Source organism: Ochotona curzoniae, unplaced genomic scaffold (genome assembly GCF_017591425.1).
Source record: "Ochotona curzoniae isolate NIBS_2020 unplaced genomic scaffold, NIBS_Ocur_1.0 contig_3498, whole genome shotgun sequence".
In the NCBI taxonomy this organism is placed as follows: domain Eukaryota; kingdom Metazoa; phylum Chordata; class Mammalia; order Lagomorpha; family Ochotonidae; genus Ochotona; species Ochotona curzoniae.
In genome coordinates this window covers 6926435-6946173 of record NW_024465885.1, presented here as the reverse complement: position 1 = coordinate 6946173, position 19739 = coordinate 6926435, and the positions used below count along the sequence as shown (strand labels likewise).

The 19739-nt window shown below is 38.7% G+C and overlaps 1 protein-coding gene across 7 annotated transcripts in view; it reads right to left on the bottom strand.

Annotated features, from left to right (window-relative positions):
• Positions 1-4755: 4755 nt before the first annotated feature.
• Positions 4756-19739, bottom strand: part of CD47 (CD47 molecule) — a 52063-nt gene continuing 37079 nt past the window's right edge. For 2 of the 7 annotated variants that reach the window (XM_040980517.1, XM_040980523.1), the window contains exons 8-10: positions 13908-13939; positions 12589-12613; positions 10189-11961 (exon numbers count right to left, since the gene is read on the bottom strand). In XM_040980517.1, the coding sequence (XP_040836451.1) occupies positions 11906-11961; positions 12589-12613; positions 13908-13939 (113 nt within the window). In that variant the 3' untranslated portion in view covers positions 10189-11905. Of the gene's footprint in view, positions 8759-10188; positions 11962-12588; positions 12614-13907; positions 13940-19739 lie in introns of those variants that run through there. The other 5 variants (XM_040980518.1, XM_040980519.1, XM_040980520.1 and 2 more) reach the window with 5 other exon arrangements.

Sequence of the window (19739 nt, the reverse complement as noted above, 5' to 3'; positions counted from 1 at the left end):
TTGTTTTTGACTTTTTAGAAAATGAATTTGTTCTGTACACTTAGTGAGAAATGATTGTGGTGATTTTGTTTCTGAGGGGAGCATGGGATAAATAACTGCTCTTTAAAGGCATAAATGGCTCTCCCGACCTCAGTCCAGGCTTGCTTTGAGTCAGACAGAGGCCAGGCTGTGTGGAGAGCTGCCAACCATCCCCAACCACTCTGCTTTCCTGGGACACCCACACCTACCCAGGAGCTGTGGGCATGGAAGCAGCTTTGCTCCATGCAAGGATACCACGGGCAGTTTCAATCCTTGAAAGAGTGGGACAAAGTAACAAGTAAGCCACTTCTGGGTTATCCCTATGATATAGAAATTCAATGGACTCCAAAAGTTCATGGGTAAGACATGGTAGACGATCCCAGCACTGCCCCTCAGTTGGTGCTATTCAGAATATCCATTCAATACTCCTCATTTTCCTTATCTGTAATTATTTTTATTTGAAAGACAGTTACAGAGAGAAGTTAAGAGAGTTAAAGATCTTTCATTCACTGAATCATTTCCCAAACAGCTGCAACAGTCAAAGCTGGGTCAGTCTGAAGCTTGCATCCTAGAGCTTTCTGCACATGGGTTCAGGATCCTGAAGGAGTTGGGCCATCTTCTGATTTCTTTCCCAGCCTCGTTAACAAGGAGCTGGATCATAAGGGGACTAGCTGGGACTTGAACCTGCATCCAAATGCACTGCAAGTGGAGGCCCAACCTACTATGCCGTGGCATTGACCCCATGTAATACTTTTCTAGAGACCTAACTACAACAGTATTTAATCTTACCAAATGTGATGCTTTGGAAACACTAAATTGTAACGGGTTTTTTTTTTGTATTAACTAATTCTTCTAGACAAGTAATAACTGTCTCACCATCTGTCAATCATTAAAATATAAAGGATTCATAACCTCTTTGACAAGTTTCTTTCAACAGAAATGAGAAAAAATGTTGATGCTTTTGGATACAACGGTCCTTTCAAACAGTTTGTAGAAGTGGCTGGCATTGTGGCAAAACATCGTAGCCTGTTGCTGTGGATGCCAGTATACCATATCAGAGTACAGATCTGAATAGTTGCTCCACTTTTGACCCAGTTCCCTGTAAATGTATCTACGAAAGCACTAGCTGATACCATATGTGCTTAGGCACCTGCCATCTGTGTGAGAGGCTCTGATGAAGCTCCTGGCTTCAGCCTGGCCCAAACCTGGCTATTGAAGTGATTTGGTGAAACAGTGGATGAAAAATCTATTACTCTGTCATACTATCTTCAAAGAGCTTGTGGAAAATGAGTTTTATCAATAAGCTGTGAATGAATTTCATATTTTTGCATCAAAATAAATATGTATATATTTATTCTATTTTCCATGAAGTTCCGTTTTCTGAAAGGAAAAGGGACAAAAAGAGCATAAGACAAAGGGACATGGACAGAGGGCTTCCCATTTACTGATTTTACTCACTAAATGTCTACAATGGCCAAGGAAAAGGAGGCAGAGCCTGGGCTGGATCTAGGTGTCAGGAACTTAATCTATGTCTTTCATGTGGGCAGCAGGAACCCAATTACTTAAGCCGTCACCTCCTCCTCCTAAGGTCTACACTAGGGAAGAGGGGAACGGGAGCCAGAAAAGCCATTGATGGAAGCCAGACACTCACATGTGAAATGTGAGCATCTTAACCAGCAAGCTAACTTCCTGCTCCCAACATGAACCTGCTGAAATGCCATCGTAAGTTTCTTCAGAACTGAAGGTAATCTTTCCTGCTTCATGTTAGTAAGCTGTTACTGGAACAATTCCTGTTTATAGTTTAGCTTGTACTTAAAGACATGAGGAGACAGGCACTGTACTGAATCCATGATAATCCAATTTAAAACATCCAAGCTAGATACCTAAACAATTCAAATGTGAGCATCAAATACTTGAGAACATTACAGTAAAGCAAGGTTTCTTCAGGTAACCAGATACATGTACTTGCTTAGCTGCGTCACCAAAGTGAAGTCATCAGAATCACATTCTAAAAATGTCTGGTTGATTTGGAGATGGAAATTCCCTAGAGAGTGAGACATATCCCCAAAAAGAGCCGTCTGGGAGGTGAGCCACCACAGGGCTATTCCTCTAAATAAGGCAGCAGGCTGTAGCAATGGGGAGAGCCAACGATTCAGTACTCCCCAAAAGAAATGCTAATTTTAATTAAAGGAGTAAGAAAAAATAGGGAGTCCCACAGTTGATATATTCTATGTTGTAAACAATACGCTTAAGCTTTTCAAAGAATTATTTGTTTAGAAAACACAATGGCTGACAAGCTGTTAGTTTAAACTGGAGGAATTTCTAGGCAATTCAAAGAACACTTGGAAGTGAAACTACTTTTTCTTTTTTAGAAGGCAGGTCAATGATCAAATATTATTTTAAGTAGAGTTGCTTGGAAGTCTGTTTCCATACCATGGTTTTATCCATTAAGAGAGCAATGGCAGCAGTTAAGTCTGTGAGGCTGGAATGCTGTCTGGCCTTATGATTGCCACCAGATTTCAGATTCTTCAAAAATAATTCCTACTGACAAAGTGGAGCAAAAACACCCTGTTTTCAGAACTGACTGCAGTTCTCTTCAAATGACTGAACAGATGATGGCCAAGTAGGTAGAGTCCATCAGCACTCTACTCTCATGAAGCCCCCTAACATTTTTGAACTGTCAGTAGCACTGTCTTCAACCCTGTAACAAGCAGCCTAATTATGTTAGGATTAACATAGTTAAATTCCCTGTGGCTCAGTGGAAGGGGACTAAGAGGGAAAGCTGTGACAGAGAGACTTGGGGTATAATTCTGGCACAGACTCACTCCTATCATCAAACAAGGCAAATTGTGGTTCCACCTCAAAACTACCCAAGACATCATGTCCTCTTTGGATGATATTGTGATAATCCATCATTTCTTTTTAATATTAATTTACTTTTGTTGGAAAGGCAGATTTACAGAGAAGGAGAATCAGAGAGAAAGGTCTTCCATCCACTGGTTCACTCCCCAAGTGGCCACAACAGCCAGAGCGGAACAGATCTGAAGCCAGGAGCCAGGAGCTTCTGCTGGGTCTCCCACGTGGACGCAGGCTTTTGGCTATCCTCTATTGCTTTCCCAGGCCACAAGCAGGTTGCTGGATGGGAAGTGGAGCATCCAGGACATAAACCGGTAACCATATGGGATCCTGGCACATGCAGGGGGAGGATTTACCCACTGAGCCATTGTGCTGAGCCCAATCCATCATTTTCTAAAGCTGTCAATCCGGAGGCCCACAGGTGGAAAGGTGCTGCACAAAAATGAAACTTGGTTACATTTGGAAACCTATACCTCTATGGGAGTTCTAATCAGGTGAGTACAATTCTGTACCACACAAAGCAGTTTTCAATGCAGGAGGCAGGCTATTAAATGCTTTCTGGCCTCCATTAGTTCCTCCTGCTGAGAAAGAAAAAATCCTCATTAATGCATAAAAATTAAATTGCCCATGAGGTAAGAAATGAGATGGTACTCTGCTGTCAAGTATTATTTTCCATTCAAGATGATTTACAATCACAAATAAAATGCAGAATCATTGAGTGCAGACTTGAAGGAATGCAGCATTGCTGGGAATTCTGTGTTCCACATCTCATGACATTGTCTTACCTGGTAATAAGCCCAGGATTGTTTCAGGTGAATTTGGTGCTGCCCTCTACTCCCAGCCCCTTTCATGTGGAGGCAATGACCTCCACCCCTGGGCAGATCTGGGAATTAACTTGTGTTCATCCGAATACCAGAGCTGCTTGACTTCAGAGACTGGGTCAGAGGTGCTAGCCAGCCAGAGCATCAAGTGAAACTGGTGGTGGTCAGGACTGCTGGGAATAGAAAGGAACCTTGTACATCCTTTCCACTCCTTGAATCTGTTAGACGGTGGTCTGGGCTGCAGTCAGTCGTCTGCCATCAGTGGACGCCTGGAAGCAAGGGCCGCTCTGAGGAGAGCAGAGGTGAAAGCTGCAGACCATGAGTGCTCCTGGCACTGTCTGCCGAAGGCCAGGTGTATGCTTCAATGTCAAGGTTCCATGAACCAACAGATTCCACGTTCCTTAGATGTAGGCTTTCCTTCATCTGCAAGACTAGTCGTAATTACTATCTGAATACAATGAAGATCCACACATTTCTATCTTGGGATAAACATATTTATCTCATTCTATAGGCAAGAAGAGCTATTGAGACATGGGTCAATGGCTTACCAGGGTAGGATAGCCAGCACTAGGACTCAGGTCTCCTGCTTTCTTAAGTGATGCTTTCATTATACCCTAAGAAAACTAGCTTGAAAAGTAATTACAAGACATCTTGGCCTCATCTAAAATTTTTAATCGAAAATACACTCCAGTTAAAAGTTCTGCACTGCATAGTACACATTAAAATACATTTATAAATTAGTATTAAAATCATTTTTGCACTGCTATATAGAATATGGACAACTATAATTACATTAATAAACTAAATTTTCATATGTGTGTTTGTGGTCTGCTGGAGCAGCAATAGAGATAGTCCAACAAAATAGCTTAAAATGTTTTATTAAGTATATATAATATAACAGGGAAATATTTACAAAGTTATGGTTTTAAATAAAAAAGTTTCTTGCAAAGATTGCAGATATTTCAAAGCTTCAAATAGTGATAAATTGATTTAATACACATTTTTAAAAAAAAAACCTTCAACATAGCTGTAAAATAACTTTGGTCTTTGTATCACTGCAAAAAAAAATGACTACTGACAAATTGCACACCTGTAATTGCTATGCATAACAGCCCTCCCCGCCAGGAGAGGGTCTGCAATACAGCAACACTGGGGCTCTCTTCATCTGGAATGGTTAATGGATATTTATATGTGGTGGGATATAACTCTCAACGATGGTTTTTAAAATAACATTTTTTTTGGAATAAACACAAGAATGTTTTCCTCTCTCACTAGCCATGACAGCAAACACTTTTAAGATTCCACTGATGTTATCAGGCAGGCAGAAGAGCTTGTTACAAATGCGTTCTCTTTTTTCAAAAGACTAAAGTTACAGGAAAGCTGCTCTCCCATGATGACAGCCAAAGCCAGGAGAACTTCCCAAATAATGCTTGCGTCTTCAGTGTTACCCCTTACCCCTATGAGTCACAGAAAATGACTCAACAAAGATTCTTCAGTGTGTTGTGGCAGTTAGGTGATTAAAAAAAAAGAGAGAGAGACACATGTTATAATTAACATTTCTACCAAATAAAATGCAGTAAAAAGAAAGTGTGACCAATCATTTCTCCAGTTTCCTGCAGCAGGTAGATGATCTTCCACATACAGAACCACCACTTTTCAATACTTAGTATAAGACAAAAGATATCCAGACAGTGATACAGAGCTTGTTAATTCTTATTAATGAGATGAAAGTGTGAACTTATCACTTTTTGAGCTTTACTGACTCAAATCAGAATTTGGTCATCTGGCTATAGAACCCTGAAAACAGTAGTATTTCCAGGCATCATATATCCCCATTATTTTCATTCTGACATTCTAAAGAACTTAAACAGAATGGACCTGGAGTCCCCAGGTGAAAAACCATCACCTTGTAGGGTTTTTACAGCAAGTGAAATCTGACAAGAAAGAAAACTCCTTAGCTAAAACTCTCTCTCTCTGTTAAAAGCAGTGGGAAAAATCTAAATACAGCCAGTTCTTATTAATCATCAAACTTATGTACTGAATATACAAAACACTGGAGCAACAGAGAAGGAGAAAGCTTTTGCTATGGAAGGCATTTTTAACATTGAATGAGAAGAAAGAGATGAAAAGTCAACACAGCTAAGCAAAGCACGTGGAGTCTGGGGGAAGATGAGTATAAGACGAAAGGGCAGCTACAGAGGATGGCCAGCAGAACCAGCGTCTGGAGAGGGCTGAAGCAGAATGCCTCAAAGGAGATTAAAATTTTGATTAGATCAAGAGTGGGAAAGTTGTTGGAGAATGTGACAAATGTGGGGCCGGTACTGAGGCACAGTAGGTAAAGCCACCGCTTGTGATGCCAGTATTACATATGGTTGCTGGTTCAAGACTTGACTGCTCCACTTCCTCTTCAGCTCCTTGTTAATGGCCTGGAGTAGGCAGCAGAAGACGGCCAAAATGTCTGGACCCATGCCACACATTTGGAAAACCTGGAAGAAGCTCCTTGCTCATGGCTTTTCCTGGCCTACTTCCAGCTATTGTGGCCAAACGAGGGGTGAATCAGCAGATGAAAGATCATTCTTTCTTATTTTTTTTCATCTCTCCCTCTGTGCAATTCTTTCAAATAAATAAGTAAATATTTTTTTTAAAGTACAAATGGTGCCAACCTGAAAATGTATAATAAATACAAGCGAATGGAAGAGTTGATGGCAAAAACTGGAATCAGAAAGCAAAATACATGTTATGCTATGAAACGTAACCGATATATGATATTCAAAATATTGTCAACAATTTAAATTTTGTGTGATGGAACTAAGAAGCATTTTTAGCTTGAATGAAGAGAAGGAATTGGCTCCAAAATGTTCAAGCAAAAGGATACCTACTACTGTGGTCCCTTATCCAGAGAAGTTGACAACTAGTTTAACACAAAGTGTCTTTACTCTGGTATTTCCCAGCCACTCCTGGTGGCATGGTTTAGGGCAGTGAATGCCTCAAAAGGCAGGCAGTATTAAAGAGAACACGATGGATTACAAGATCCAGGAGTGCATCCCAAATAAATGAGTGTGTACTACATATTAAAAGGTAAAATTTTAGTTTATATAAAAAAATTTACTATAAAGATTTTCCTATCTGATTTTCTTAATACAGAATACGAATTTCAATCTTGTCAAACCCCATCTGCATTTTTCCTCCTTTTATTAGAACTGGTTACTAAAGTAACAAACTATGTTAGCAAAGCATAAGCATTTCCAGAAGGAAAAACAAGAGGAGCCATGAGATGCAGATAATGGAATACAGCTCCCTCCATATATGCTAAGATTTTGGACAGCTGCCCCAAAAGGAACGGATGTTCTTTTCCTCAAGAATGTGTTCAGTTTCATAAGAGGCCCTCAGCAGGTCCTGAATGAATTTGCCCATAGCAAACTATATGGTCCCAAAATGAAATATGACACTAAATGTGGCATAAAAGAGGCACATGGAAACATTCAGTGGACTAACAAACAACCATTATTGATGCAAGTACAAATACGGATGTCTTATTACTCAGATAAGAATTACTAGTATTTTTAGAGGGTACTGACGAGCAGTCAAAAAGTTTGGCAAATTACCTAAATGTTTATAAATGTTTACGTGATCAAATATTTGCATCATATATAATTCCACCCAACACAGATCTTTGTTTTCAAATGTCTTCACTAAAAGCACAAAATCAACATTTGTTTTCCTGCAGGTACCCCACATTTGTCCATACAGAAGATGCATGTGCCTGTCTTATATATATATTTATATATGCACATACAAACACACACCCACAAACGAGGTAAAAAAAAAAAAAACAAGTGCTAAGAATCTAAAAGTACTCCAGGCGATCACAACTGTCAGAATGTTAAATTTTCTTCTATCTGGGGTAGGACAGTCTTAGGGGAAATGGGGACATGAGGCCGGACTACAGGAGGAAGGTGGATGAGTGGTTCTCATGCAACAGATACAACAGTAATAAAACCACCCTTTCAGGGCTTGCCCAGGGGGCCTGATGGAGACACGTGGCCATGCAGGAGACTCCAAGTCAAAATTTCAATCTTGCTTTCTTTCTCATGCCCCCAATTAGAAAAGAAGTGAAGAAACACTGCAGTCTTTTGCCTTCAAATCAGAGGAAGGGAATACATATGTTACAACCATAGCTATTTTTTTGCTGCAAAGCGTGAACACAGTGCTCTGAGACCAATCCCAGCTCCTTCCTACCACTGATGCTACTGTGTCACTGGACCATGTTCAAGGAGGAGAAAAGGTGCTACATCTTGTACAGCAGAAGCAAATAACAAGAGGACAAGATGGGGGTAAAAAAAAAAAAGGGGGTTGCATTAACCAAAGAAAACACAGCCATAAAAAAATGACTCTAAATCCAGAAAGGACCAGTTACATGGTACATTGAAAGGGGAGTGTGTGAATGGCAACCCCCAAGAATGGAGACCACTACCTCCCCATCAATATCATGTCACATGCACGTGGCGTATGAAATATTTTCAGTCAAATTTTTGTCTGTACTGAGTTCATGATTCCCTTGACCCACAAGTGGCAGACACTTTATTCAGCTGACACCATAACCAGCAAAGCTGCTATCAACCTGAGTTTGCTGGGGTTTCATGGAAGCCACTGGTTTTCATAGAGCTCCCCAGGCAACCACTAGGTTAGTGCTTGGGAATTCTCAATCAGAACCCACCTAAACGAAGAGCTAAGAGGGCTTAGTATCTAAAAAACATCATTCTTGGAAGTTGCCCCCTCTCTTTCCCCCTAATTGCATAAAAAAACAGCAGAAAGCTGTATCTCAATTGGGTACACAACACAAATCATGATTCTTTTAAAACTAAATTACACCTGCTTTGAATTAAAACTTAACTGTGACAATCACTTAAAGGTCAATGACTTATGTTCTCCCACAGATGAAAACCAGTTGTTTTCTTCTCCATAAGAGTGAATCATCAAGGCTATGGTGTGTAAACACAAATGTATTCCTTTCGTGACTTCCTGCTTTCCAAATCGAAGTCCATCACTTCATTTCAGTTATTCTGGAAAAGTGAAAAATGGAGATATAATCACTGCTTATGTCACTATTTGGGTGTAACTTGTGTTTATTAAGAAAATGAGAAACATCATTGTGGTGCAGCTGAATGAGATGCTGGCAATCCGCCCTGGAGTATGAGTTATACTTCTGACTATTTCTAATTCAGATTCCTGGGCAGTGTAACGTGGTCCAAAGACTTTGGTCCCTGCCTTACACGTGGATGATTGGGATGGAGTTCTTGGATCCTGGTTTTGGCCTGACCAAACCCTGGTCATTGTGAACATCTGGCAAGTGAACCAGTGGATGAAAGATGGCTCTCTTCTTTCTCTCCCTCTGTTGATCCACCTTTCAAATAAATACATAAATTTAAAAGAGAGGGGCCCAGCGTGGTGGCCTAGCAGCTAAAGTCCTCGTCTGGAATGTGCTGGGATCCCATGTGGGCGCCAGTTCTAATCCTGGCAGCTCCACTTCCCATCCAGCTCCCTGCTTGTGGCCTGGGAAAGCAGTCGAGGACAGCCCACAGTCTTGGGTTCCTGCACCCATGTGGGAGACCTGGAAGAGCTTCTGGCTCCTGGCTTTTGACCGGTGCAGTACTGGCCATTGTGGTCACTTGGGGAGTGAGCCATCAGACAGAAGATCTTCCTCTCTGTCTCTCCTCCTCTCTGTATATCTGCCTTTCCAATAAAAATAAATAAATCTTAAAAAAAAAAAAGTTCACTGAGTATTTAAGAAAAAAATTTAAAGAGAGACAGGGAGGTTAAGAAATGGAAGGGGAAGAGGGAGGACACCAGGCCTGCATTCCAAGCTGGGTTTGCTCCTGATCAGCTTCCTGATGATGCAGATCCCGGAGGCAGCGGTGATGGCTTAACTGATTAGGTTCTGGTCACTCATGTGACGTATGTGGCCTGAGTTCCTACCTCCGGGCCTGAGTCTGTCCTTGCCTCAGATGCTGCAGAACCTTGGTGAGTGAGTCACATTCTGTGTATCTTTGTCTCACAAAGGAGACAAACACATTTGCCTATATGTTTAAAACATTTTTTGAAAAGAAGGAGCTCTAGGCCTGACGTGGTAGCCTAGCAGCTTAAGTCCTCAACTTGCATGCGCTGGGATCCCATATGGGCACTGGTTCTGATCCCATCAACTCCACTTCCCATCCAGCTCCTTGCTTGTGGCCTGGAAAAGCAGCCTAGGATGGCCCAAAACCTTGGGACCCTGCACCTGCGTGGGAGACCTGGAGAAGGCTCCTGGCTCCTGGCTTTGGATCTGCTCAGCTCCAGTCGTTGCGGCCACTTGAAGAGTGAATCAGCAGACAGAGCATCTTTCTCTGTCCCTCCTCCTCTATATATAACTGACTTTGCAATAAAAAGAAATCTTTTTTTTTAAAGGTAGCTCTAACAAAAGAAATTGAGGTATTTAAAACTTTGGAATGGTTTCAAATATTAGTATCTAAAACTAAAGACAGCAGATTTGCAAAGGTCAGAGATCAAAACCAGGTAAATCCTCAGTCTTCTTAGTTTCAGTAAGTAAAAGGCCAAGGCCAAACAAAAATAAACAGCCTGATCATCTCTGTTTGCTCAGTTTGCTAAGGGAAAAGCAAGAGACCTTGATATTTCAAAGCAAACAACACCAACTCTAGAATAGTATTCTATCACATTTACTTTAAATCCACACTTTTTTGATGTAATGAAATGAACACAGGTAAAACAGGAGGGTACTGACTAGAACACTCGGGAAGGCATCTGGTACCTCATTCACTGACAAGAACAGTTGTTATTAACAAGGGCCCATTAAAGAGATGGAGAAGAGGGATTGTGAATAGCTAAAATTAGCAAAATTAAGGGAAATTACAAAGGAAATCATAGAGTTCATGAGCTCAAACACAAAAATATTCAAGGCAAAATGACTCCATGCAATCTCCTGAAGCAGTGGTTCAACAAAACAAAACAAGCAAACTCATGCTGCAAGGGAAATTAATTCAGGAAGAGGAACTCAAGGCTCTTACACTGGTTTTCTGAAAACAGAAAATTTAGTTTCTTCACACAACTAACAGAGAGTAAAACGACAACAGGAAAATAAATTTTAAAAGATAGGACACTAGAATGGGGATATGGACAAATCGTGCCACACAATTCCACATATTATTTTCAAATGTCCTTTTTCTACTCGTAGGAACTGTAATTTTTTTTCTGGGTGTCAGGGAGGAAGGAAGGCAAGCTTGAATACAGAGCGTGATTTTAAAGACTGTGACCCAAATCTACAAACGTAGGAAGAATCTGAGGCCCTCCATAAACAAAAGCCTAAGCATTTTAAACGTCATTCAACAACATATGATCAGTAATGTCAAAATGCACTGCACTCAAGTAATATAACGATATAATTAATATAGCCTTCTGTGCTGAATGCTTTGATTTGTTTTGGTAGTAAGCAGGAGGGTCACAGACTTTAAACAGTAAAAAAATAAAACCAAAGTCTTGGCATGATCAAGGAAAGGCTGTATCTACTACTATTTGTATGAAGAAATGTTTTGATCATATGGTAACACAAGCACCTAACCATAGACCAACAGAATTAATGAATCACTAGCATGTCAAGGTGAAATCAAAATGAAATCAAAATGAAAGCTACTCAATATCTCAAATCGTGTAGCTTTATGATTCAGCAACGATGTCTTTGACATAATCAGTAAAGATGCAAAGTTATCATTAGTCCAAAGTTTCAAAGAAAAAAGTAGCAAACATTGGACTGGCTAAATATCTTTTTAATCCTCTCCCAAAAGCTAAGACAAAATTCCTGCTTGGCAAAGCAGAGATATTAAGCTCCATGGGTTAAATGCAACAAAATCACCAACACAAGCACAGAGAAACTGTCAAAATGATAAAGATTGATGGCACATTATGTATGTGCCTTGAACCAAGCATTACAATCACCAGACACTGAATCTGGAATGTATTTTACAGCGTAATCATTTCTCTTCAGATGACTAGAGTATCTTCTTAGTCACATCCACAGCTGGCATAGAAGTTTTGTAACATTTAGCAAAGTTGATTTACATGGATCTTTATGATTTGACAGTTTCTTTTATTAATGAAAGCCACACTTCCAAGAAACTTGCTCCTCTGTTTTGAATGTCCACACTCTAACTAATCTGTAATTACAGACACTGTGTATACTCACCATCATTCATCATTCCTTTCGATTCTTTAAATGCTAAGGGTTAGTAACAAGCAAAGCAGACAATTAGTAAGGTTCCACAGTGAAAAACCACGTATAAATAAGCAAATATGCCGTAATACCACGCCAACTATTCAGCAATCAAAGAGCCAAATTAATTCCAAGGCTGCCACATTATTACAAAGCTGTTCTGTGAATTACACTTACAGCACTCTCAAAGAAAAGACTCAGTTAAGAATATAGAACTGGATTCACACAGAAAGAAATCAAGACATTTTTAGTCTCACTCCATGGGCAGTGCGTTCATAAAATTTATACATCAGAAATTAGAGGTAACTGAGATTCTTGTCTGTTGTTGGACTATTATGCTTTACCTAGGCCAATAAGAAAGGGCACTGGTCCTCCTGCCCAAGCATTCACATCACTTGTCTAGGATGAGCAACTACTTGAGAGAAGCAGTGCATTTTTCCCATAAATGAGAATAGTACAAGTGCAGTTGCTCTAATTCTTGATGAATAATTAAGAAAAGGGAGGTCTTAAGGCAAGACAGAGCAAAATTATTTCCAAGGCATAGACAGGGTATTTTAGCCATTTTGAGATCCAGTTAAAATGATGATTTGGTAATGAATCAAGGAAATACAGAAGTATGTAACAGCCACATACCATTAAGTGGTTCCTCTACCGCTTTCTGGAAAATATTTAAAATATATTAACTAAAAATGTAACTTATATCCTTTTGTACTGAAACTTATATATGTTAACATTTAATTTATATAATACATAGAGAATCTTTTAGTTTAAAAACAAAGTAAAATAAGTAAAGGCTAAAGCACAGCTTGTCAAATCCAGTTAGAATTTTAATAACGTGTTATTCCCTTAAGAATCTTATTCTGTGCAGAATTTCTTCTACCCCGCCTGTCTCAGTAAAAGAAATTCTAGCTTCTAAAAAAATTAAAGTATAAAAATAAACCAAAACAACTGAGTAAATAACAGTAAAACAAGAGATGAAAACAAAAACAGAATTAGTTTCAAGTTTCATGCAAACTCAGCTCAGTGACTAGAAAAGGTATTAGGATATAAAGGCTCAATGAATGGACTGTCTGTAAAAAGCATTTAGAGCTACCACCTGTTTTTCTAGAATGAACCCTGCAGTGAGAGCAGCACACTTTACCTCAGCCTGCTCTGGAGGCCTGTCTGATGAACCCTGTCAGTCCATGTAAGCTCCACTTTCCACCACTGACAGAAGCTGCTCTATGGGGTTCCAGAAAGATCCCTCCCAAGCTCTTTATGGAAAGCAGAATATAGTATCATCCATTCTAATTCTTATTTTCACCAACTAGCCTTTGAGCCTGTCACCATGATACCAGGATTTTCCTCCCTCATTTATCTCTACCTACTTATGCTCCTTTTCTTAGAATGTTCTCTGATAGCTTGGAAAGCATCCTAAGTAACTGATAGTACAGTTTTTGAGAAGAAAAATGTTACTGGGGTGGGGGTAGGGGTGGAGATGGGTATAGATAATAACTCAGGACAGATATTTTCAGCATTATTTACAACCATTTAAAATATAATCTTAATGTGTTTAATAAAAAAAAATCTGTCTTCACATTTTTAAGCCTGAAATTGGCATTTTGTGTGAACAACGAATAAGTCTGGTAGATAAGGCAAAATATTAAAATCTGCTTATTTCTGATAAGAGTTAATAACCAGTATTTCAGTACATCAATGTTCCCATTTCACTTGTGAGAAGTCAATGCAGTATTAAGTAATCGCTTATACCATCCTCTTGATGCTAAATAATCAAATAGATTTTTCAAAAAAGTAAAACAGGATCAATTCGTACAAACATTGTGGAATGATTTCAACATTATCTTAATTGATGTTACAATGAATGATACAAGAGTTCCACATTCCAACGACTTATTCCTTGGTCTAACCTGCCAAATGATAATTCCTAAGCCATTTAAGAAACTTCAACTTACCCTCGGAGGCTGTATAGTCTTCTGATTGGAAGCTGATGTAAACAAACAAAAAATAAGAATAAAAGTTTAACAAAAGACATAAATTGAGAGAATGTAATGCTTAAATTTTAAGATAACATGTTCAGAGCTTAAATCAGAGGTACAAGAGACTAAGGAAAGAATTCCATCTTTGATAGCCTACTTAAAAATACACATTTTTTTATTGTATGAAAATTAAGCAAATTTGATGAGAGCAGCACACTTTGCCTACCTATAGTCAATAATGAACATACACACACATTCTTACATTTGTGTGTGCCACCTGTCCCTGAAATAAGTCATTTTTTACATTCCTTGATGGGAAAATGTTGTCATCCACTCACCCTCATCGTGTGCTCTTCATCACTCCCCACCCTTTGCAAGCTAGAATGTGGGAAGGTGGAGACTCACTGTTTCTGTGCTTTGTAGCCCAGCTGCCCCTGCCTTTTGGCAGTTCTCAACACTCCAGAGTTAGCAAACTAAGGAAAATACCCAGATCGCTCTGAGTTTTTCTAATTAAAACCAGCTATTGCTACTGATAGCCTCAATCACGCCCTCCTCTGTATTTTCCTTCTTATCTTTCTAAGTTGTCCTTTCTACTGCCTCTAAATACATGAGTTGACCAAGATGAAATGAGTAAGTGGCATGAAGAAAGTGACACAAGCAGAAAGTACTACTGTGGCTGGAAAGGGAAAAAGAAGTAACTTCTTCCAAAAACTAAGGAGGCCCCAGAGCAGCAAAAGTTAGTCTGAAAGACAGAAACATAGTCTTCCAGAGTCAAAAGCATTGATGGAATCGCTCAGTAGGAGGGGGTGATCCTGCTGGATGGAGTGCCCAATTCCACTGTAACCTGGGCTAAGTGAATGCATGGGTTTGCTTGCCAACAGATGTAGGCACAGCCCTGGGACAGGTTTAATGATCTTCGATTTTTATTTACTACCACTCACCACCTCAGCACTCTAAGCTTCCTAGGCTCAGGAGAAACAGAGGAGGCCCACGATCAACCAATCACCAACCTCACAGCCAGAAACTGACAAGGTCTCTCAGATGGAAAAACGATGACTGATCAACTGATCGGCCTGTTGCAATTTTAAGGGTGTGGTGGGGCGGGCACAAAGAAGACTAGAAAATTGGTAACAGAAAGGCAAAGGAAAAGAAACATAGAGAAACTGAGCAAGGGAAGTTCAGAGTTTAGGGCTATAGATAAGAAATGCTATCAGTGAGAAAACATGAACAGGATTAAAACATAGAGACACAATGGAGAGACTGAACTAGCTAATGGGCATCCAATAAAGACAGAAGAACTCAGTAACCATAGCCAGTGGAAGGGTATCAGCCAGCTTGTTGCTGAGTAGATAATGTGAAGCTTCAGTCCCTAAAGATGTAGCAGATGTTTTTGACTGCTAAGCTACACTCCCTCTGCCCTCATGAGATTTCTGTTGGTCTCCGTTGGTCTTTGTTGGTAATGTGTGGGGGTTTTAAGGAACCTCTCAATGGAGACAACTGGAGCATCCAAACAAAAAGATAACAATCTTTTGTTTAAGGCAGTGTAGAATAAAATAGAGCTGGGAATATACATGTATCACACTTAATAGCCTCCAAAATAAACCACATAGAATTACAGAACTTCACTGAGACTACCAATGTAAGTTACATGTATATACAACTCACTTCATTGAAATAAGCCATGCTCTGTTGTGCTATCAGTGTCAATACAACAAGGGAACAGAGAATTGAACAGCTACCTAAATTTCCAATGGGTAGTATTAATTGTCTGAGATAAGACTCTAGAGTTATATTTTTGAGCTCATGAATTTATCAAATTTAATATCAAGAACTGCCAATAATGTATAAAGAATAATTTTATATTCAAATTCTCAGATTCAAGGAATGCCACATTTGGCTAGCTCCTTCTGAAAGAAGAGATCCATGAACAGTGATTCCAAAAAAAAAAAAATACCAGTCAGCTGTGATATGTTAATAATACTAGAAAACTGAGCAGGGTAGAAGTGAGTTTCACCTGAACTAATTCTGTGCAATAGGGATATAATGTATGTAATCAAAGAATGATTATAATTGATCTGCTGCTACATGGCCAAAGGTTTCAGCAACTAACCATAATTTCTTTTAAACCATGAGCCTGAAACAATCCATATGTGCTTACTTGCAATCCTTCTTTCTCTTACTCTGACCACATGCTATAAATACATCTCAAGGTTTTGGATTTTTCAAAAACTTTTTATAGTGATTCAATTCTCATAAAGAATGGTCAAGAAAATAGCTGAATTAACCTATGTTTATGGGGAAAGGAAATACAGAGACAGAGAGAGATGGATGGAGGAGAGATAGAGGAGTGCATTTATGTCTATGTACTCACTACATTGCACACTTGCATTTTCGAGGCATTGATTGTTACTACATCGGTTTCTATCGAAATACTATTATATACCCTTAAACTGATGATATATACCCTTGACTGACAATGCCTTTTAAAAATGATCAAGTATTGATCCTTGGATATAAGCACTGTATACAAAAGAAGCTCAACTTTACTGAGTTTCTGTCAGTTCCTTTAAGTTTGTGTATGTTGTCACATGAAATCATTGTTCCCAGGCTCTTATTTTGCAAATCTAAAAAGCACCCAATAAAAAGAAAAAAAGATGTAGTTCAAAAACGGTCACCACAGAAAGTAAAAATCAAAATCCTCCCCTTTATGATAACAATTAAGGCTACAAATTTAAACACTGAGATAGTGAAAATGATGAAAGTTGAAATTTTCATTCAGATACTGACACATACCTGAAGAGAGCACTTTTTAAAATTATGAGCATTTTATTGAATTTACATCAAGACATTGTCATTAGGCTGTTCTCAAGCAGAGTACGCATAGAAAGCAAAAATTATTTTGAAAACATTTATGGCTGTTATTTCATGAGACAAGAACTCCAATCTGTAGCCTTAATGTTGCATGTATTCAGATTTATATCAGACTATATAAACACATTAATTTTTCTAGTCTAGCATATTTTCTATAGCAATTTTCTTGTACTTTTTCTCTTCTTGCCTTTCAACTGACCGAAGGTGTTTCTCTGAATTCTGGCATTAGATAAGTTGATTTGAAAAGTTAATTTAGGATACTTTCAAAATGTTAACAATGCTGTACAAATTCATAATTTACATATAGTGCACTTCATGTTAAACTATCCTAAAGAAAAGACAACCTAGAGTAGCTTCAAAGATCTCCCTTTCATTTATATTTAATGCATAGTAGTGGCATTGCAAATTACAATTCCACAGGCTTCCTAGGGACTTACATCACAGAAAAGGAGGGAGGGTAAGGCCACGGGGTCACAACTATTACAATGCCTAGGCCCACTCAAGGTAGCACAGCCAGAACAGAGGGAAACTCTTCTGAACATCATTTTCTTTTTTGGGCCAGATATGGAAGACATGGGGATGTATGATGAACAAAGGGAAGGCAGTCCATAAAGACAGGGGGAAATAAGAACAGAGCTGACCACCAGCCAAAGGCACCTGATGTTACTCCAAGAGAACTGTATGGATACTGAAGGTCACATACTATTCTCAGTCATTCATGGGAAACAGCAACGCCAAAAATCAGACACAGGGAGATCAGAAGAATCAACATTCAAGATGCACCCTCAAGCTACTAGCGAACTCCATCCTGGTTTTAGACACAACAGTTGTGTTTAATGGATTTAACACGAACAAAAAAAATTTTTAAATGTCATTGAGAAACAACTACTGAACACATTAAACACAGGTAGATTTTGATCAAGTATTTTAAACATTTATCTAATAAATATTAATTAAATGGCCTTTTAAAAGTTCATGTAAATAAAACAACACTTAGAGTTCAAACTATTTTGCACTAAAATAAGATGGCCTTTTAATTCCCATTTTCCACAAAGTTTTTGAAGGACTCTTGAATATAACAGAATTAAATTTAATTATTAGTCCAGAAAACTAAAATTCAGAAACAAAGATATAAATTTCTATGGATGTATTTTACAAGTAATATGGAGTTTTCATTGATTATAACAATTCAAGTATTACGTTAACTTTAAAAAATACTTATAACATTAACATAAGATAAAGCTTAAATACTAATTTTTTTATTCTACTGACTTGTCGCTTTTGCTTATTTTGACATGTTCAAGAGTTTACTGTACTTCAGAAATAAAGTGTACATTTTTATAAAGGGAAATCAGTATACATCATATGGCTGTGAATATCTTCAGGTACCCTGAAGAACAAAAATAAAGCTGCAAGAATTGTAATCCCAGAACTCAAGACATTCTACAGTATAGTGGTCATTAAAACAGTCTGATACTGACATAGAAAGAGAGAAGACTAATGGAACAGAAGAGAGGCAGAAGATTCCAGAAGTGAGCCCACACATGTACAGCGAACTAATCTTTGATGAGATAACTGAAACTAATCCAGAGAAAAAGGTGGGTCTCCCCAACAAATGCTGTTGGGACAATTGGGTAGCAGCCTGCAGAGGTAAGAAACAAGACCCCCATCTGTCACCTTTTACAAAAACAAGCTCCACATGGATCAAGAACCTAAATCTACACTCAGAAACCATCAAACTCTGAGAGGAAAACACAGGAAGCACTCTACAAGATATAGGCATTGATAAAGATTTCTTAGAAAAGCCATCGAAAGCATAGACAAGCAAAGCCAAAATAAACACATGGGACTCTACCAAACTAAGAAGCCTGTGTACAGCAAATGAAACAATCCAAAAAGCAAAGAAGCAACCAACAGAATGGGAGAAAATCTTTACACACTAAACAACAGATATGGGACTAGAATCAGAAGTAACAAAGAGCTTCAGAAACTCAACAACAGTAAAGCAAATGGGTGTAAAGAAATGGGTGAAGGAAATGAGCAGGTATTTTTCCAAACAACAAAAAGAAGGGTTAATAGATGTATAAAACCGCTCAGCCTCCCTAGTTATCAAGGAAATACAAATAAAAACCACAGTGAGATTCTACCTAATTCCTTTGAGGCTAATCCTACATTTTCAACTCTACTAACAACACCTGGTGTTGTGGATGTTGGGAACAAGGCACCTTGCTCCACTGTTGGTGGGATATCTCAATTCTCAGAAAATATGAAATCTCCATGAGACAGTTGTCTTCAACCTTATATTTACAGCAGTGTAATCCATAACAGTGAAGACGTGGAAACAACCTAGATGTTCATTGAAACAGGAATGGATAAAGAAAATGTGGTGCATCTACTCCATGGACTACTACTCAGCCATTGAAAAGAATAAAATTTACCATATGTAACAAAGTAGTCCAAACAGAAACCATTACGGTCAGTGAATAATTCCAAAAGGACAAATACCATATGTTCTCTCTGATATAAGGCAACCATGATGTGAAAACACAAAACAAACAAAAAGATATATAGGTAATCATGTATATGCATATATTCTCATAGGTGAACTGTATAATGGAGACCAGTATATCAGGAAGTGAAGATACATTGCAGTATCCATCTCTATTCCTGAATTAAAAAAGGAATCCCAATGAAACTGTTAAATATGCCTTGGCAGTATGACACTAGACCTTTTTATTTATTTATTTATTAATATTGCCTATGCTTATGTTGCCATGATACACTTAAATAGCAGAATCTTTGACTTGTGACTGTGGCTAAAGGACTACACTCCTATAATAACATAGAGTAAAACAGTGGTTGGGGAACAGTGAGGGAGGAAGGAGAGTGCGGCGGGGGGGGGGGAGCGGGGAGGAATCCCTACACCTGTAAAACTGT